Genomic DNA, 20,860 nt, shown 5'->3' with positions numbered 1-20,860 from the left:
TAGACGAGTACAAATATCACGCGGTATTTGTACTCGTCTATTGTAGTACCGGTTAAACAGGTTTTCTCGCATCGCGCGAGCGAAGAATTGAATTGTGGTTACGAAAAGAAAAAATAGGCAAGGGGCGAACAATTTGAATCATATTTCCGACGACGAAGAGTCAAAATGGCTAGCAAATATAGGTCCAAGTTCATTAGATGAAGCGAACGAAGAAAAACAGCTTGACGACCAGAAAATTTCTTCATTAATGAAGAAAATAGAAACAGCGACACAACAACAGTTCCGCTTCGCATACTTCTGTCACGCACTCCCCGCAAATAAAATCCGCGAAATTCGCCCGCACTGAAATAACAGTTTGGCGTGTTGGATAATAAATAACTTATTAGACATTTGGTTGTGTAGTATCGCTGAGTATTTTTACGAGTTGTGCCGTATTTTGACGAGCCCGTAGGGCGAGTCAAAATACAAATAACGAGTAAAAATACTCAGCGATACTACACAACAAAACGTCTAATAAGACATATATACCTCGCAAAATGAATGAAGGACAAATTCCCAAATTGTTTTCTACAAAATGAAATCGACTTAGCTGTTGGTAAATGTTTAAAATGGAGCAGGCCTAAATTCGTTCATAGAGCCGTTAAGTATAACACTTCGCGCACACGAGCATGGATTTGTGACAAAACTCTTAATGGTTCGTACACTGAGCTATAGTCTTGTTGTATACGTACAGACACTTAGTTGCTTCTCAATCTAGATTACAAATGATCTAGTCTTGCTTCTTTGAGGATTTCAGGTGCTATTGAAGCTTTGCATCAATGTATTTCTCCAGAAAAAAGGCAAGACTCCTCTCAAAGGTGAACAGGGCACCAAACCGAAAGCCACTAAAAGATTATTGCGAAACATACCTGATGACACAGTGTCTATTTTTACACCTGATCTGCGCGTGATCTCATCAGAAATAAAACAGAAGAAGATTGACTTGTTGGGTAAGGTTATAGGGTTAGGAGTGGGAGGGTCATTTAGGAAGTTTCATTGTTTTGGGCTTCAAAGACAAGCCAACCTATTACAGCACTGTTTGACATGTTTGACAAGTTCTTTTTTTTTTCGAAGGAGCGCTTTGCTCGTTGGCGAAAGTTAAAAGGTCCATCGACTTCACACTGCCTTTAAGTCATCGCTATATTCAGGGGTGGTGACTTGCGTTGAGTCGGAGGGGAAGAAACACTGTACCCGTGATAGAGCTACAAGACAAGTATTATTGTAAGTGGCCCATTATACGTTAAAACAAATATTTATAAACGGAAAACGCAGTTTTTCACCGGAATAAAAGGTCACGTTAACCGATATCTTCGCAGAGGAAGTCAACAAAAGACCTTTTATTCTACTCCTTACGGGTAATTAAAAGGTTATTTAAACAGAAACTTTCCACCGCTATAACCAATAACTTTTATTAGGCTCTCTAATACAAGAGAAGTCAATTTTTGGTTGGCACTTTTTAAAAGATTGGAAATAGAACTATTTTTTTCTTTTTTCAATGGGGTCAGTTAGTCCGAGAGTACATAGAAAACATTGCACATCTGAAAATCATTCATTTAGAATCAATTAAAACATCCTTTTACAAGAGGAGGAAGAGAAATAAATTTACTTTTCAGTTTTAATCTGATCCGCACGAAAGAACGTAAAGGTGAAAAATTCACCGTGAAAAGTATTTAATAAATCTTCTGGAGCCTTGATTCAAGGCTGGTATCCTTGACAAAGTTGAGAAATTCATTCCCGCTATGAAATATTTGCTGATTAATTTCCTTGTCATTGCCATATTCTTGTCACCATTTCTGGCCAATTTCTGCCTGAATAACCTGTTCCGGACAATCAGTTTGTAAAAGGAAGTATAATAGTAAACAGCGCTCTTAAAGCAGAGGAGTGAAAAAGCGAGGGAGGTTTGGGTCGAGTCGCTTAATGAATCCGACCCAGGCCTCCCTCTCTTTTTCACTTTTCAGTTCCAATCTTCGCTCCATTTTACCAACTGAATGCCTGGAACAGGCCAATGCCTGTAACACCCTGGTGTCGTTCTAAAGAATTATTTTTGTCTTATCAGTATTAAATTGAAATAATCTAATGTCATACAGAAAGTGAGCCATAAATTTTGGCCACCTAAGTTCATGGGGCCGTCTATTTTCTTCATGCTTCTTAATTACGCAGATTTTTTCATGTCATTCAGTAGTTTGGCTAATATGGCGTACGTATCTCTTCCATTCTTTAACCGCGATTCAGCGTACTGGATAAGACTTGCTTGCAGGCTCAACACCCTTTGCCTGTTGTAACGGATCATCTGCAATAAAAAAAAAAAAATTAAGATCAGTTAAATAAAAAACACTGCTCATTATTACTGGTATTGTTATTGTTACGGTAACTGATTCCCGGCAGAAAGATAATAACCTCGCTATTTCCACGAAACACAATTTATTCAACTGTAAACAACGGAGGATAACCTAACACGAGCTAGCGACTACTCTTGGAACAATCCAACTAAAATTAACTATGTACTTATCTACGCTTATCTGACCACAAGCAAAGTACTGTCCTTCTCTTTGGCGAGATCTCCTGAAGACTTCCTTCGACGTATCGCACTCCACGGCAAACAGCTCTGGGCTTGACAGCAGAATGTCAGTTTCACATCCGAAAGGGAAAATCCCCTCACTTGTCACTTGTCACACAATATCGCTTGTAGATCACAAACAGGGAACGAAGTCCCAAATCACAACATATATAAGCATCCGAAGAGAGTCTAGAAGTTTCCAAAAGTAACTATTTATAACCATTACAATAGTAACTATTTATAACTATTACAGTAAACTCTATTTTTAAACTGATGAGTCACAGTTCTAGAAAATTATTAAAAAAAACACTTTTCGTGACATTGACCTTCGCGAACTCTCTAGACAATTCCGATCCTTGTAACATTATTTACCTCTTTTTTTTGCAGCTTCTGAGATTGAATTGTATGCTTCCTCTGCTTCTTCTGCTTCTTCTTTGGCTTTTTGAAGCTGATAATGGAAAATGCACAAAAACAATTGTCATGTATTACTTAAGAACTACACACCCCAAACAATATGGCGGTTTGGTAAGTAAAAGACTGTTTAATAATGCGTCATGCGTGCGCATGAGCAAACCATATATGGTAGCACACAACATACAACACACTGGAAAGCCATAACATTTCCTCCACACATAAAACGATCTGTCCCTAGTTTTTAAAACAAGCCCTAAAATACAATTTCAAGGAAAACATTAAATAAACCAACAGTGTCCGGTAACCACAGTTCGAAAGGTAAAAACGACCCTTAAACAAAGAAAACGAACAGAATAAAACAAAGTTCAGAGATCAAGCCTCTGTGGGGCCCTGCGAACTCTCTGAGGGTGTTGTCGCATTTTGACCATCGGACTAGCTGTAGCTGGTTTAGCATCAGGAGGGTCAGGTACCGTAGGTGTGGAAACAGGAACCATCTTTGGTTGATCTTTTTCGAAACATCCTGGAGCTGTGCCACCCTTAGTGGTTGGAGTACTTGATGTAATCGGGGTCAGTGGTGTGTTGGCCACTTCAGGTTGGCTGACTTCAACACTACAGTCGGCGTCAGTGCTTTCAACTGAGTGCCCAACTGCCGTTGGTCTCAACTGATCAATATGTCGGCGCCAGATCAGTCCCGGTGCCACCTGTACCTCATACATCAGCGGACCTGTCTTGTTAACGATCAGCCCTGGACGCCACTTCAGATCCCCTCGATAATCCCGTGACATAACTGAGTCACCAATCTCTAACTGGCGATACTGTTTACCCTTGTCAATCGCTGCCTTAATGCTCTGCTGGTGTTGTTGGTTAACCATCTTACGGTTTAAGTTAGGTTTCACCAAATCTAGGAGAGTACGCAATGGTCTTCCCAGGAGTAACTGTGCTGGGCTCTCACCGGTGGTGGAGTGTGGAGTGTTCCTGTAAGCTATGAGAAACTTCGCCAACTTCTCCCTCACTGGCTTGGGGCTTTGATGCATGGAACGCAAAGCCTGTTTGAAGGTTTGTACTGTCCTTTCCGCAAGACCATTCGTCGCTGGATGGTACGGTGCTGAAGTTATATGGCGGATGCCATTGGACTTGACGAATGTCTGGAATTCCTCAGAAACAAACTGTGTACCATTGTCACTGACTATCTGTTCCGGAATTCCAAATCTGGCGAACAAATCGCGTAGAATTTCGATAGTCGAACTTGAAGAAGTTGACTTGACTGGAATCACTTCTGGCCACTTGGTGTGTGCGTCGACAACCACTAAGAACATCGAGTTCTGAAATGGCCCTGCGTAGTCGATGTGTATACGTTGCCATGGTGTAGTGGCCCACTCCCACGGATGTAGTGGTGTTTTAGCAGGCATCTTCTGGTTTTGCTGACACCCGCTGCAGCCTTTCGCTAGCTCTTCCAGATGACCATTGATATTAGGCCACCATACGTAGCTCCTCGCGAGTGCTTTCATTTTGACCATGCCCAGATGCCCATCATGCAGTTCCTCTAACACTCTGCTTTGTAACTTATTGGGAACTACCACTCTCATTCCCCATAGGATGCAGCCTTGGTGAACTGTCAGTTCATTGCGTCGCTCGTAATAAGGCTTGTCTCGCTCCACACGAGTAGACCATCCTTTCACGATAGAATCATGTATCCTCGCTAGGACAACGTCACGACGTGTTTCTCTTGCCACTGCTTCACTGGTTATAGGTAATGGCACAAACTGAGAGGCGTGGAACACCTCTGCTGAATCCACCTCCAAGTCTTCAAGCTCTTTCTGCTGGAGAGGGAGCCGCGACAGTCCATCGGCATTGCAGTGTTTGGTTGTACTCTTATACTCGATGGTATAGTCGAACCCGGACAAGAACAATGCATAACGCTGAAGCCTTGCAGCAGTCATGGCTGGAACTCCCTTTCCTGGGTGGAAGATGGCAGTGAGGGGCTTGTGATCTGTAATGAGCGTAAATCGTCTCCCATAGAGGTAAACATGAAATCGTTTCACCGCCCACACAATGGACAATGCCTCCTTGTCTATCTGTGCATACCGACGTTCAGTCTTGGTCAACGATCGGGACGCAAAAGCTACCGGCCTTTCGCTACCATCGGACATGACGTGTGAAAGAACCGCGCCGATGCCAGTTGGTGAAGCATCACATGCAAGCCTAACCGGTAATGCTGGGTCATAGTGTGTTAGCACCTGCTCAGATGTAATCATACGCTTAGCCTCAGTGAAGGCTCGCTCACACCGTTCAGTCCACTGCCATTCGTTGTTTTGCTCTAACAACTGGTGAAGTGGGTGGAGAACTGTAGATGCATTGGGCAAGAAACGGTTGTAATAGTTTACGAGCCCTAAAAATGAGCGAAGCTGTGACACATTCTCAGGTCTTGGTGCACTGACCACTGCTTCAATCTTCTCTTGTGTCTTGTGTAGACCTTCCTTATCGATCTCATGCCCACAAAACTGAACCCTATCTCTGAAGAACTCGCACTTCTCCTTGTTAGCCTTCAGACCCGCATCTTGTAATCGCTTGAGTACACTCTCCAGGTTCTCCAAATGTTCTTCATCAGTTTTGCCTGTGACAATCATGTCATCAAGGATGCACTGGGTCCCAGGTATTCCCTGTAATACCTGGTCTATGGCACGCTGCCAAATGGCTGGAGACGAAGAGATGCCAAAGACTAAGCGATTGTATTGAAAAAGGCCCTTGTGTGTATTAATCGTAAGGAGTTCCTTGGATCTTTCGGTTACTTCCATCTGGTGATAAGCTTGGCGAAGGTCAAGTTTGCTGAAATGTCTACCGCCAGCCAAATTTGCAAAAATATCCTCTATACGTGGCAGAGGGTACTGTTCTGCAAGAAGTACTGGGTTCACTGAGACCTTAAAATCGCCACAAACTCGTACCGATCCGTTTCGCTTGACTACTGGGACAATTGGGGTCGCCCATTCACTGTATTCTACTTTAGAGAGAATACCTTCCTTCTCTAAGCGTGTCAATTCTGCTTCTACTTTGGGGCGGAGTGCGTATGGCACTTGGCGTGGTTTATGACAGCTGGACTGGCAGCCTTCCTCAACCTTCAAATCTGCCTTGTAGCCTTTAAGTGTGCCCAGATTTTCGGAGAATACAGACTCGTACTTCTGTAGTAACTGATCCACTTTGCGTGCCATACCCCCTTCTGAAGTCTTGCTAAGCTTAAGGGTTTTGATTTCACCCCAGTTCAGTTGAATTTTGGACAGCCAGTCACGCCCAAACAGTGCTGGTCCCTGCGTCTCAACAACTTGTAGGTTTAACTCTTTTTCCTGGCCCTTGAACTTAACATTACATCTCATCTCTCCCTTAGGTGTGATTTTCTGCCCAGTGTAGGTTTTAAGTGTCACAAGGCTCTTTGAAAGTTTCACATGATTAAAATGTTCCTTATATAGTTTGTATGGAAGTACAGACACCGCTGACCCTGTGTCTAGTTCCATCTTGACCACCTTTCCCTGTATTTCGGGGTTGACCCATATTACGTGATCCTTGTCACCCACATTATTAACCTCAAGGGATGCCAAATAATCATCGCTGTCCCCGTCATCACTGTCTACATAATTTACTGGGGGTTGGGAAGCTTGTGTCTCTTTTTTCTTTGATTTACAAGCCCTCACAATGTGACCAGTCTTGTTACAGTGGTGGCATTTTTCTTTCTTGAATGGACAACTTTTGTGATCATGGATTCCCAAACAGCGGTAGCAACTTTGATCACCCGTTCTCTTGGGGGAAAAAGAACCCTTTTTCTCTGAAAGCTTGGCTTCTCTCATGAATTTAAGCTTCTTGCCTGGCTTTGATTTGGCTAATAAATCGATTGATTCTGACGCTTTATTCCCCTGGAGAGCTTCAACATCCTTGTAAGATTGCTCAATAGCTAAGCACTTTGCAACAGCAATGTCAAATGTCAGTTCCTCAAGTTTAAGTTTCAAAAGCTCTGACATCATTCTCTTATCTCGAATACCCGAAACCAGTCTATCTCTAAGCCTTTCCAAACGCATGGCGTCGTTAAATTTGCAATCCGTAGCTAGATGTTTTAAAACAGAAACATATTGACTCACCGTTTCTCCTGTGTTACGTGCTCGGTTGTCAAACTCATACCTGGCTACTAAAGCAGACTTCTGTGGCTTCAATTGTTCGCGGAGACGCTCTACGATTGCGTTGTACGTGAGAGAATCTTCTCCTAACAAGGTCGGAGCCATCAAATCTTTCGCCAGTTGGTACGTTTCAGTGGGAAGATTGGTTAACAGAATGGCTTTCTTCTGTTTCGCGTCGGTCACTCCATTGGCCACGAAGAAGAATCCTAACTGTTCTGTATACGCCTCGAAGTCAGTTCCCACAGTGAACTTTTGAACTTTTCCGATGTTACGAACTGGATTTGGTGCCGTATTTGCATCGCTGGCCATCGTGGACGTTGTGTGGATTTAGTTTAGGGATGTCTTCACTTTTAGCAGCAAAAAGGTCCCTCAATATCCGGTCCTCGTCGCCAAAATTGTCATGTATTACTTAAGAACTACACACCCCAAACAATATGGCGGTTCGGTAAGTAAAAGACTGTTTAATAATGCGTCATGCGTGCGCATGAGCAAACCATATATGGTAGCACACAACATACAACACACTGGAAAGCCATAACAACAATTTGGTAATCTTCCATTCTAGCATTCGACTTGATTCTTCAAAACCTCAACATGACCTTCAAGTGATAAATGTCTATTGCATAGTATCGCTGAGTATTTTTACGAGTTGTACCGTGTTTTGACGAGCCCGTAGGGCGAGTCAAAATACAAACAACGAGTAAAAATAATCAGCAATAACACACTACAAAACGTTAAATAATAGATTTATTATCCAACACGCCACATTGTTATTGTCATTGCGGGCGAATTTCGCGGATATTTCTGGAGTACAAATATCGTGTGATATCGTGTGATATCGTGTGATATTTGTACTCGTCTCACGCGTTATTTGTACTCGACGAAGCATATTTGGATAATAAAAATCACGAGCAACAGAATGAGGGGAAAACTACCAAAGGAATGTATATCACGTGCAAAACGCAAGTTTGTCTGAATCTTACCGCTTCTTGGTTCTTAGGTTTGGCTTTTTCCAGTGCTTTTGTTGCATTCTCAAACTCTACCAGTTTACAAGTACGACAGAAAAGCATCTCCTACAGAATAGGAAGTGGACGAAATAAATGCGTTAGAAAGTTAAAATGTTCATCTTGGGACTGTAAAAAAATGGAATAACCAAGTTACAAAAGTTAGGGTGTTACATTTGCCATCCCGAAGTCCCAAATTTCAGCCTATTGATGGTTCCATATTAAATTTTTCCACAAAGCTTCGTGATTAAAAACTATTCAAGTGAGTTCACCTCTCTGTTCCACCATTTCAGCCTTGGTTTACAAATTTTCCCCGTTGTAACTAGACAGCAGAGCAGTACAAAAATAAAAATACTCTAACTCCAGAGCTAATACAATACAACAGTTCTGTTTTCTGAAGGTGCTTCAGACAGAGAGGTAGAGCCCAGTCCACTTGTTCACAACATGACCATGCTCTTATCCCAGCCCAGTCCCCAAAGAAAAAATGTTTATCACCTTCCCCACCCTTGCCCATCACCACCAAATCCCACCCCCTCCCCCCTGAAAAATTATACCCAAGTTTTCTAAAAACATTTCACAAACCTTGGCAGCATCCATGTATCCAGAATAAAGTTCTAGAGTAAAACCTAGAGTGTTAATTGTCATCATTAGTGGGCATAACATCCAGTGATTCCTGGAGAAATGATCACTGAGACACAAAGACAAAAACAAAACAAAACTGATTAAACTATTGGAATTGTGGAACACTGCCATCAAGGGTACAAGATCCCCCAGAAAAAAGCTTCCATACCTTGACACCATTTAGTGGACTTGAAAAAGTCACAAAGCTTCTGGAAAAGTAATCAGAGTAAACATTAAAAACTGGCACTTCATCTAACCAAGGTAACATCCACCCAATGTAAGTTGTATGTTCTAAATACTGTTCACTGTAAATTTTTTCTAGTACTAACAAAGAGAATGTCTTCAACAATCAAGAGCTTCTTTTTTAGCTCAATCGGTTAGAGCACCGGATTGTGTTGTGCGGGAGGTCGAGGGTTCGAGCCCTGGCTGGACCAATAATCATGGTCTTAAAATAAGTGAGGAAAATTTGCTACCTTTCTATAAAATCAAGAAATGGATAGATATTCTAGTCTTCTCGGATAAGGGTGAATATATATTAAAACTGTAGGCCCCGTCTCGTGCAGGGTTGAGGTAGGAGATGTCAATTTCCCACTCATGATATTACTGTGTGATGATTGTCCTCCCCCTGGGGTGGGATGGGTGGGATATCTGCTGAAGATGGGCTGTATTGCCCTTTGCATATCAGACATTTAGATTTATATGTTCAATTCCTTTATTCTCCTAACCTTCATACACTATTCAGCTGTGATAATGTAGGGAGAACTTCCATAGTAGATCAGGCTTAACACTTCCAAAACAGAGCTACACATAATTTTCAAGCTAGTACTGCAAATGGGATATAAGCTCTGGCAGGATGAGCCTTGTGAGCTGATTTCACCATTCATAGAAACATTTTCCCTCTCATTGTCAGTTATTACAAGATGGTTGGAGTGACCAGAACTACAATGTAGCATTGGAGTTGTGGTAAATCAGTGTTTATTTGTATATTGGAAAAAAAAACATCATCCAAATCATGTCTGGTCCACTATTGCTATAAATTATTACTAATAATTTATGTATTTTCATATTTACTCAATACATCTGTTTGTTCCATATTTTTCTAATATTTAACACTTTGGGCCATTACTTCCAATGTAAGCAATAGTGGACCAGACATGATTTGGATGATGTATAGGCAATTTCAGAAAAAGAACAAAAACCCTTTTAGTTCCTTGGTGCTGTTATCATTACCATGAGCAGATGCCATCATGATGCCAGAGCTAAAATCATTCACTGCTCTAAGAAGTAACACCAGTATCTGAAGTTGACAAAGAAATTCAAAATCACCATTATGATACTTTAACATAAGTATAATTCTGCCAGGGTAAAACTGTCATCATACATCATTATACATTGTTATACAACAAGATCTTCATCATTAATAATAACACTTCAAGTATATTTTGACTTAGATGTTCTTCTGATATCAACATTTTGGCCATACTTTCTTTCTAAAATTGAGATTTCAGGGTGAAATTTACCACGGTCAGCCTAGCTGAAAACCATAGTGCAGATGATACATTGTAGTAAAGAAAGATTGCTACGTCGTTGCTGACTGTGTAGCATTTTGGTAAAGTTCTATAATAATGAAAAAAAAAAAAATTCACTGGAAGAATCTCAAAATCGCCAACACTTAGAGCCAAAAACTAAAATTTCACTTTCCTCTTGAAGCACCCTCTTATCACAGACCTGTGCTGTTTAGTGTAAATTAAACCAATCGACAAAATCACAAATTTATTGTTTATTTATTACTGAAAATATAAATTTACAAATTTACACATTAATGGCTTTCCAATCACAATTTCCTGCAGAGTTGACAGTTTAGAATACCCTAAATTTTCCCCTCAAAGACCCCAGAGCAAACCAACGATGGGGATGAACTCTATCCTTTACCCACAAGCTGCAGAGGATGCAGAGCATCCAAGCCCAGACTAACTTGTTGGAAGGCATGCAAGCATTTATGCCAACTCTGATGCATGAGTGATCACAACATAATTACTCCTTACAATGTCATTACTAGTTAAAATAAGAATATCAGGCAGACATTGAGTGATGAGAATAGAGAATACTATCAATGAAGGAAATATCAGCTGATCCAATACCAAATTCTCTTAACTAATATCAAAAGAATTGTATAGAAAAAGTCAAGACAATTCCTAAAGAGATCTGAAAGGGGAAGGGTTAGCCAGCTGAGCCTTCCAAATAATATTCATTTTAGTGAATCATAATGCCTCCCTAGGGTAAATTTTCAGTTGGTACCAGTCATTAAAATTTATTCCTTACTAACACTGACCCCATATGTCTCTTTGGGAAGTGGTGTCTACTCTTCCACACTATCTCTTCTTTTCTGAAATTCTTCATCAAGATCCTAACCAGGAGGAATAACTTCTAATTATTTTTATTTCTAAAAATAGGCCAAGTCATTCTGGTAATGGTTAAATTCAAAAGAAAGTTAAGTCATACGTGGGCCGGTCCTCATTACATGCACTTTGGCTGGAGTGTTTTCTAAACCCTTTAATCCCTAACAGTGATTGGAATATAATTTCTCCTTACAATATCACCCCTGAATCACACATTAAGGCCAGGAGAATAAAGGAAATGATCACCAACTGGAGAAGCTCTTGATTGTTGAACAAATTCTCCTTGTTAGCACCTTAAGAAATGTATAGAGAACAGTATGGACAATATACATACTGATTTTAGGGTGTAAAGGGTTAATGCCCACAGGAAAGAATGAGGCCTACAGCAACATGAGCTGGTGAGAGGTTGATCTGCAATGGCAGGAGGTTTAACACTGATAAGGAAGACCCAAGGATTTCAACAAAAGCTGGTTACTGGCTTATGGAAAAGTTTAATGAAACAAATGAAGATCTCTCATCATAATTTAGGTACAGACCCCCAACAAATCAATCCCAAACTTGTCTTAAATTTTCTTGCAGGCAGAGAAATGTGCATCAAAGAACCATCTCTCTGTACCCCAGCACAAACTACAATTCATATTTTACAACCCTGAATGGGATGTACACGGTATGTAATCATAAACTTTAAGATATTCCAGTAATATTATGATAATTCTAAAAACTTAAAATAAAAAAATCAAAGCAATTGAGACAAAAAACATTAGTAGAAAACCACTTTAAACACTTTTTACCTGTGACTATGATGTTAAAACTCATCCACTGCTTGCGATAAACTTGTCATTTAAGATGTTTTTTCACTTTGCTTGTAACTGGTGGCTATGTAAGTTAGAATAAAAAAAGGTGTTTATACTTTTAGTGAGCATAAGAGATGCCATAGACAACTGGTTAACCTACTGGTCTAAATAGAAAAGCCAGAGGGTTTATTACTCAGAGAGAGGAGTTTGATCATGATCGTTATCAAACCTCCTTTTTGCCAAGTTGCAGCAGACACTTGTGTGGTTACAAAAAAATCACCCAGGTATAGGCACACAATCAGCAAGAAAATTGTTTGCACATTACCACTGAAATGGAGATAATTATTCTGGAACATTTGGCATACCAAAGATATCCCTTGTACCCCCACTTTCACCTCCTCTTTTCCTCTTCAATGTTGCACTTTGTTTTATATATTATTTGTTTTTGTTTTTTTTTACAACATTGGTGACTGGTGGAAGGTGAGTGTTGCAAGAAACTGAAGTTCTCCTAAATGCTTCCTTGACAGTGGCTCCATGAATTTCGTATGTTAATTAATTTTTATATCTTGTAGGCCCCTCATTATCTTTTAACTTCCAAGATCTGATTGTAAATTCTCCCCTTTAGCTGCTATACTCATTCCCTTGTAAATTAGTTTCAACAATTTGTTGTTTAAAGATCAAGATGACAACCTCTACCAGATAACTTTTAGTATTCTCATTACCTGTTTACTGGGGAATGTTTGGAGGTTATAGGGAGAGGTTACATGTTAATCACTTCTTAGAGTTCAAAGATTAGAAGGGAACCCAAACTAGCATGTCTTTTTCCAGTATAAACAACAACAACGACAATTTAACATTTATACAGCGCAAACTACTATAGAGATAATCAGTTGCGCTTTACAATGAGTTAAGGTGAGATCGGACGTCAGAATTCATCAGGCGCAATAAGCAGCCACTTCAGTCCATGTATTGATCTCACCTTCCCTCACCAATTCACCCTAGATTAGACACTACACAAAGATAGACCACAACACCGGGCACTACGTGTCCGACTCTTTTTATCGTCCCTATCTGAGAAGACTAGAAAGTCTAACCATTTGCAGATAAAACTTCATGACACTTATCAATTATAGGATAAACACGCAAATCATGGAGTTTAAAATACTATAGGCTTCATTTTGCTATGGTATGACTGTTGATTAACATGACTACATACCCCATGTTCACAGATATCTCTGCCAAACACCTGTAAGAGTATCTTTGGTTATTATTTGAGAGACTCGCGTTTTCCTCTTTCAGAAACTTTTGCAAAACTTCATCTCTTGAAAATGCCGGGTGGACCACAACAAGTTGAAGAAATCTGAAGAAAACCAAAAAAATATAGTTACATATTTTTCAAAAATATAAAATTTTGCATATTATAACATTTTGAGATGTGGCTAGCCATATACTATGTATGCATGTGAATCAACATTATTTGTTAGAAAGTAAATTCCATGTTAATTCAGAGAAAAAACTATTATTAATAATGACTCCTTTGTCTTCTTCACTTTCATTGACCTGTTAAGGCAAGAATAGCAAAGATAGATCAACGTTGCTTGATTCTGGGCACCGTTAACTCTTTACATCCTAAAGTCATTATGTTTATTCTCCATACTCATTTCGTTAGGTTTCCTGTGGTTCTGGTAAAGAGAATTTGTTTCACGATCAGGAGCTTTCTCAATTTATGATCATTTGCCTCATTCTCATAACCTTTTAGTGCGATTCAGCAAAGACAAAGTAGAGTGACACTCTTATAGAAAGTAAAGCAGTTAAATTGAGGTCAGGATACCATTTCCTTAAGGATAACCTGGGGTAAATTTCTATTAAATCAAAGATAATTAAACGATGTGAATTTACAATGCTGGTTTAAATGGTGAATTTTGCGATCTCACCTGAATAGAGTGAATGGCAATCGAGAATGAAGGGGGAAATATGGATAGGGCACGTGTGCTGGCCTTAGCCTACTCAGCAGGCGTAATTAGGGGAATCAAATACTCTGAGTTTTCTAAGAGAAAAATGTCCGCCTTCATTGATTCTAATGGAAGCGGAAAGCTGGGGAAAGAAAGAAATTTTTACCAAAGAGCAAAGAGTACCAAGGGGGCCTGTGACGGTCAAAAATAAGGACAAGGGCCTGGGTGGGAGGGTGAGTCTTGTCCCCTTCCCCAAACCTACCCCCACCGTCCACTTTGACTCCAAAGCAGCATATAGTGTATAAATCACGGAACAGTGTACGCACGTGAGTTAAAGGAAAATTTCAGACATGCGCAGATGACGTCCCTTGTTGTGTTTACTTCTCCCATCTACGCTTTTCAAACTTTACCGTTGAATATCTTATCAAAACACAAAGTCTCTGGTAGTTTAATACTTACACCGCGAAGACTGCAACGGAGTTAAGAATTCTACCGTTTTATTTTTTTTCTTTTCATCGACTTAGTGGTAGAATTCCTATTTTTTCGTACTGTTTTGTCATTCATTGCGCGTGGTGATTATTATTTGGAATTTCGAAACGGACAAGTTGAAGAATTGGCATCGTAGTTTCAAGGCAAATTGAGGTTTGGAGCCCACTGTTGTTCGTATTAAAGTTATTTTCATCTTTTTAACGCGCGTTCGAGATGTAATGGAGGAATGAAATAAATTATATCGACGGAGTAAAGCAAGCGCACGATGCTCGAGGTAAGATTATAAACTAGGTTATCTTGACCCTATCTTGGGGGTGTTGGTGGTAATAGGTCGATTAGCTTATATTCAATATCGCCCACCCGAGACCGAGAGTGAACTCCGGTTTATTCGTCAACAGGAACCAAGAGCAGTTAATTATCAATCACTTCTCGGGTACTCGTTTGTACTATTGATGATGTTAATTGACTGATATCGATTGTTAAATCAATGCTTATTTCTTTTGGGCGCTTTGAATGTGGAGGATCGACCATTACATTGATTCTTTTTCGACCACACTGCATATTCATATTTGTGTTGGTCCAGCTTCAGAGGCTATGACAAGTTGTCTGTATGTGAAAAAAATTCCATCGTTGTAGATATTTAATAAAACGTTTAAAGGGGAGAGAGGATTCATTGCGGGTCAGATTTGTACTACTTATCTTTTACACGGAATAAGGAAATTAAGACAGGATAATGAACTTTGCACATTTTTAACAGTTCCAGTGTTTAAATCTAATCTTTTACTGTTATACATTGTACGCGAACTGTATGTAACATAACATTGGCTGCATCACTTAGCTTTGCCCTTCCTGTACAAAATGATTCACTTAATGTACAAGAACACCTATAAACAAGTCATGTACTTATCACATTGAAAGTTACGTACTGCTAATGCTATGTTTAATTATACATGTGCAACATTATAATGATATAATCAACATGTAGTTAAATATTACATTTGGTATGGTCTTAAATTGCTGTAGTGAAGTGACAGCATTTCAATGTTTGTTTAATATTCTACTAAGCTACAGTTATGCATAACAATTTAAAATCAGATATATTACAGCTTCATTTACCTACTGGTCATTTTGAATGTAATGTTCAATTAATTTAATTCAAGATCCAATACAACATGATTAAATACATGCATGTCTCAGCTTTGGCTCCATGCACTTTACTTATACCCTGCAAAACCAGTTACAATATTGCAAAGCTAACATGCTACATACACTAAAACTGATATTGAGCTCTGTTCACTTAACTAAAGTGGCATATACAACATGCTTTTATCAGGTTAGTTCTAACATGTTGCATTGAAGCATTTTTTAATTATTTTTAGATGTGTCTCTGTGTGTAAAAATGCATTCATGTTGAGATACATTTACTTCATGCAGTGTGGGTCAGTGAAATCAGTTCTTGTGTACAAATCTAAAATGTTTAAAAATTACTGAGCCACCCCCATGACTACATTATTCTTCATGTGTAGGCAATGGCGTAATATGTATAGTCATGTGGGACCTGGAAAGACAAGTAGTTGGAGGTTGGAAGACATTTGGAAGGTTTTGTAAACACAACTGGCATTCTCTTGATAGATCATAAATTGGTAGCTCCTCCCCATAGTTCCACACCATTAGTGCTGCTAGCTGCATGAGTCTTGGAACTTGTCCATCAGGTGTACTGGTAACTCCCTCAATTACTGTTGGGCTGAATGACTTTTGTCCCTCCAGTGCAGATGTTCCCTTGGCAGAAGCTTTCCAGTGAAGTTTAAGTTTGCAACCATCAGCCTTTAGTGACTGAATCATATCCGGTAAGTCATTGTTTACTTTCTTTTCTATCCAAGCTTTAGGGTAAACATCCTTTGCTGTAAGTGGCCCATGTGTGCTGTTTTCTCTAATCTTTTTTAAGTTCTTTCTTGCCTCTTGCAAAAGGTCTGTGGTGAGTATTTGGGCATATTCTTTCATTCTTTCTTCATGAACTTCACGTGCAGCTTCTGTGGTCCTGGTGTTGGTTTTCCACTGTGTAGAATGTTCTCAACAAATGTGATTGAGGCCTATTCTGATAACTCTGACATGTTATCATTAAGATACAGTTGTGAAAGGTTGATCTGTCTTTCTGCAAGAACATTGTTTACAGGAAGGCTGAAAATGTGCTTGGCGTAGAACTCGAACAGCTTTGGAGTGGCTTCTTTACTTATGAGTGAGCTCTGTTGTGATAAAGCCATTTCTTTGATCTCAGATAGCAATTGGGGTTCCTTTAGTTTCCAAAGAGTGGCCCATTCAATTAATCCAACTCTGTCCTTTAAGAGACCAACGTGAGAATGCAATGTCCATGAACATGAAAGGGATTGTTCACTGACTTCTCTTTTTGATTTTCAGATCTGACTGGAATTCCAAGAAGCTTTAAAACCAAATGCCAGAAATGACTTTGGTATCTCTGATCAGCTCCCATGCCAAAAAAACTTAGGAAAAGTTAACCACTCTGCTCCATGATCTTTGATTTCTTTAATTGCTTCTTGTAACATTGGCCTCTGCACTTGTTTGTGAAAATGGTCAATAGCTGCTGGGTCTTTCAATGACATCTTTACCTGTTGTGATGTTACAGGAAAATGTTCTGATGGAGACTTCAACATTTCACTTAAAGTTTCATGGTGCTTCAAAACAGTTGCTGGCCATAACCATGCCAGGTAACCACTGGAAAAACCAAGTTCTGCATCACTAGCTTGGGATGTGTTCAGAGATGGAATGATGAACTTGTCAAGGAATTCAAACAAAAACTTGACTTCAACTTGAATCATAGTACTTGAGCTCATCTTAATGACATCTTGCCAAATAGTGGGGTGGCTATCTGATTTTGGCAATCTTTCAAGGAGACGCTCAGCAAGCTGTAGACAAGCTTTTCCATACTTAAGATACCACTGGAGAGTCTCGTGATATTATGTCCATCTTGTGTCAATGAATGTCTGAGGAAGGGGTGGCTCTTTACTAAGAATACCTAGAGAAACATACATAACTTTGTATTGGCTTGGACGCTCATGATGGAGCCAAGATATTTTATAAAGCAATTGTAAAACATGGGGGTTACTCATGTCACCCTTTGCTCCAAACCCAACCTGGCACATTCTTCTCAGCATGATGTTTAGTACATGTGAGTAGCATCCTACAAAGAACATTTCTTTTCCAAAAAATTTGGTGTTGTTTGCTAAGAAACCATTTACTTTTCCCTTTTGGGTAGAGGCATTGTCCCCAACCAACCCCGAAACATTGGTGATGTCATATTCATTTTTCACAACATGATAATCCACATCAGACTGGTGTTTTCCAGACCCGCTTGCTGTAAGGCTGTTTGCTAGGACATAAGCTTGGGGCTTGCTCTCTCTAGGGCACCAGGTTTGAACACCCACTATGTGCCTCTCTTCTCCTCCTTTGTGGGAGTCATCGCTCCAGAGATGAAAATCATACTTAGAGTTTGAGAAGCACTTGCGTAAAATTAGTTTGTCTGCTTCACCTAAGAGAACATTCCAGTCAGAAAGTGTACTTGGGGAGACAACAAAGTTTGTGGGAGGGCCCCAATCAAACAAAATATTGAAAATCAGATGTAATGCTACAGGTGTCTTTTGATAAGATGACAAAGATGCATGTTGCATGTATCTGACACAAGCCTTAAACATCAAAGTTCTTTGGTTGTATCCATAGTTACCACGTGCAAATGTCTCCACAAGAGAATATCCCTTTTTGACAAACTCATATTTCCCCTGCAATTTCTTTTTCAGTTTTGAGGAAGCAGATCTTGTCCCTCTTAACTTGTTGCTGACTTGTTTCTATTTTTTTTCGGTAGACGTAAGTTTGTTTTGACACTTTTTCAGTTGAATTTGGAGCCCCAAGACGTCCTTTTTCAATTGGATGTTCCTTCCTTTTACAAATACTGAGATTATGAAAAGGTGACAATTGAAATTAGTCAAATGTAACTCACGGATTTCACATGATAGAGTATGGTAACAAAGAATACAAAGTAAAAATATCCGACTAGAAATCCTATCAATGAGGTATGTTTAGAAACTCTCGATAGTGTATGACACTTAAAGATACGCGTCGTTATGATTTGCTGACCGAAAAATTAACTTGCCTGTACATTTTATTACTGACCATGCGGCAATATCGACTACTCTATCTTAACATTCAAGAGGTTTGTTTTTTTTCGGCTTCTGTTTGGTGGGAGTGTTATCGGTTTATGATTAAAACCATTTAAAAGTGGTGTCAACTACGATCGCGCAAGTTGCAACCGGCGAAAATTCGGAATGGGAATGAAAATCAGTCACCGTAATTGGTGGCTCAGACAATCTGCAGTAGTATTCGTAGACATTTGTATGTGTTTGCATTTCCATTCCCTCCTTAAAAACACTTACCTAGACTGCGCCTTAGGGTTTTGACTGTTCCTTTTAGATTGGCGTTTTCGGACCTCAAACCCTTACACTCTCTCTCGAGTCGATCGAATTTTTCTTCACTTACAAAGCTGCACACTTGCACTGCAATGCTGCTTTTTTCTATGTCTTCGGAATAATTCACATATTTTCTCGGCTTCTGTTTGACTGGTGGCTGATTTTTTCAAGAAAACTGGCTGCCGTGAGCTCTTTTACGTGCCATCAGGTCTCATCGTCGGTTAGTCGGCCGGCGATTAATTAACAAAAATCTGAAACTTGGATGTCAACAACTCACGGCACGAGCCTGCGTTCCTTTTCTCACGCAGTGCTACAAAGTAATGTAATCTGCGCATGTCTGAGACTTTCATGGGGTTACGGTTTCCATGAGTGGGGTACCTCTCCGTGAGGCCTACAATTACACACTACGCTGGCCTTAGCAAGGCAATTGGAAGCGCACTGGTTGGCCAGCCTAAGTGGATCCTTTAAGCCAAAGTCTTCAGAGCCTATTGCAAGAACTAGTCCCCATACCAGCAAAGTAACAACTGGACATGCTCGAGCTATAGTGGGGTATACTGGCCCTTGGTGAGTTTGGAAGGACTGAGCGCACCGGACTGCCACTACCTCCGACCAATATTCCTCAGTATTGACCTTGTACTCGGTTAGTAAGAAGTTATCAGTTTTCTGTACATTATATCCCTGAGTTCACTATAGAGTCACTCTCATCTTGTTTTACAGCATTTATTCAATCGGATAGTTTCTAATACGGCACATCTACGAGGGAAAACCGAAACAGGCTAATACATCTTCCACATATCAACAGTAACGTTATCGCACAGAAATAGCCGCGATTCAACAATGAAACTGCCTTTTTAGACATTTCCAATCCATCTCTTGGACGGCGCACGAATTACGAATTCAGAATAAAGTTTACTATATGCGTTTTGTATCTTTTCTTTTTCTCATTTTATACGAGTATCATATCAAGATGAAATGCTCATTTAAATTCCGTGTCGAGAAACCATTTCCAATGCTGTGGGTGTTTCCTTTTTTTTTCCAATTATTCAGAGTTAAAAGAAAAAATTTAATTTCAGTCTTAAGAAAACAAATAATGGTACTGTTTTATCATAAGATGAAAAACCCAAGTGTGACTTTTCTGCGACATGAACAGAGCCATCAAACCGGAACGACGTACACGCCAAAGTCACCGCAACGGATCGAAAGCAAAGGCGTACACAGACATTTTCGACTTGTGGGGAGGGGGAGAGAAAATGAAGCAAGTGCCAGGGAAGTTTGGTACTCTTTTCGGGATTCCGCCAAAATAATGACAAAGAAGATAAGGAGCTTCCCAAAGAGACGACAACAAATACCACGCTTAAATACTTGGCAAGGGGAGGGGCAGGAAGGAAAGGAGCCACTGCTCGCTCCAAAAGCAAAATCGAAAGATAATAACCGCACAAGCATCTACTTGTTAGTGTTAGTTTCTATTTCGTCGAATTTCAAAATCTAAGGAAAAAAATCACCAGAGGTCTCGCAATCGATTATTATACTTCTAAACTTCACAGACTGAGACCTTAACTAAATATGCATACTATAAGATATGTAACTTAAAAGATCACCCCTCCCTACTTACCACTTGACAGCTTAATTAAGACAAACAGTTGATTTGTGTTTGCAAAAAGATCTAGATGTGACTTTTTTTCGACTAAAAAATATTTGTTTGTTTGTTTGTCTGTTTTTTTTTTCGTTAGAGGAAGAAAACAGTAGCTCAAAACAAAATCAAATCGTTGAATTGTTATCAAGCCGTTAACGCTAGAACTGCCAATTATTTACAAAATGTTTTGGTATGGTAAACTGATATACTAGGCAAACTTTGCAAAACATCATCATAGGAATATTCCCCGTAATCAAATTGATAAAATTAGGCCCAATCTTTATTTACGAGTTGTTCCCATTTTTCCTCAGGGATATAGCAGA

General features: G+C 39.7%; 2 protein-coding genes, 1 long non-coding RNA gene and 1 pseudogene across 6 annotated transcripts in view; 2 read left to right on the top strand and 2 right to left on the bottom strand.

Moving 5' to 3' along the window:
- LOC111347607 (uncharacterized) overlaps positions 1 to 20,860 on the top strand; it is a 563,268-nt gene that overhangs the window by 40,449 nt on the left and 501,959 nt on the right. The gene's annotated exons all lie outside the window — the stretch shown is intronic.
- On the bottom strand, positions 1,433 to 12,049 carry LOC148731463 (sorting nexin-6-like). 4 transcript variants are annotated; one of them, XM_088761191.1, is made up of 8 exons: positions 11,986 to 12,049; positions 11,128 to 11,202; positions 10,026 to 10,092; positions 8,965 to 9,001; positions 8,757 to 8,862; positions 8,154 to 8,243; positions 2,969 to 3,044; positions 1,433 to 2,329 (listed from the first exon to the last, which is right to left on the bottom strand). In XM_088761191.1, the coding sequence occupies exons 4-8, from the start codon at positions 8,973 to 8,975 to the stop codon at positions 2,268 to 2,270; spliced, it is 345 nt and encodes a 114-aa protein (XP_088617317.1). In that variant the 5' UTR covers positions 8,976 to 9,001; positions 10,026 to 10,092; positions 11,128 to 11,202; positions 11,986 to 12,049; the 3' UTR covers positions 1,433 to 2,267. The 4 variants fall into 4 exon arrangements, with proteins under 4 accessions (XP_088617317.1, XP_088617315.1, XP_088617316.1 ...); XM_088761189.1 differs by having other exon boundaries at positions 8,965 to 9,004; positions 11,986 to 12,044; XM_088761190.1 differs by lacking the exons at positions 2,969 to 3,044; positions 11,986 to 12,049 and having other exon boundaries at positions 8,965 to 9,004; positions 11,128 to 11,195.
- On the top strand, positions 14,265 to 17,776 carry LOC148731462 (uncharacterized). Its single transcript, XR_016001655.1, has 3 exons — positions 14,265 to 14,703; positions 15,956 to 16,276; positions 16,845 to 17,776. It is a non-coding gene; the product is annotated as an uncharacterized LOC148731462 (long non-coding RNA).
- LOC148731461 (uncharacterized) lies at positions 17,275 to 19,124 on the bottom strand (annotated as a pseudogene).

The sequence above is a fragment of the Stylophora pistillata genome, chromosome 5, assembly GCF_964205215.1.
Source record: "Stylophora pistillata chromosome 5, jaStyPist1.2, whole genome shotgun sequence".
Classification (NCBI taxonomy): Eukaryota; Metazoa; Cnidaria; class Anthozoa; order Scleractinia; family Pocilloporidae; genus Stylophora; species Stylophora pistillata.
Note: the sequence above shows the minus strand (reverse complement) of the source record. Positions and strands in the feature narration are given on the sequence as shown.

Bases quoted from the DNA above. Each gene is read 5' to 3' on its own strand.
- LOC148731463 (XM_088761191.1), bottom strand. The intron at 8,244-8,756 runs GTTTGTGAAATG...CCTATTCTGTAG, and splicing joins GATACATGGATGCTGCCAAG to GAGATGCTTTTCTGTCGTAC. The intron at 2,330-2,968 runs GTAAATAATGTT...TTTTTATTGCAG, and splicing joins AGAAGCTGCAAAAAAAAGAG to ATGATCCGTTACAACAGGCA.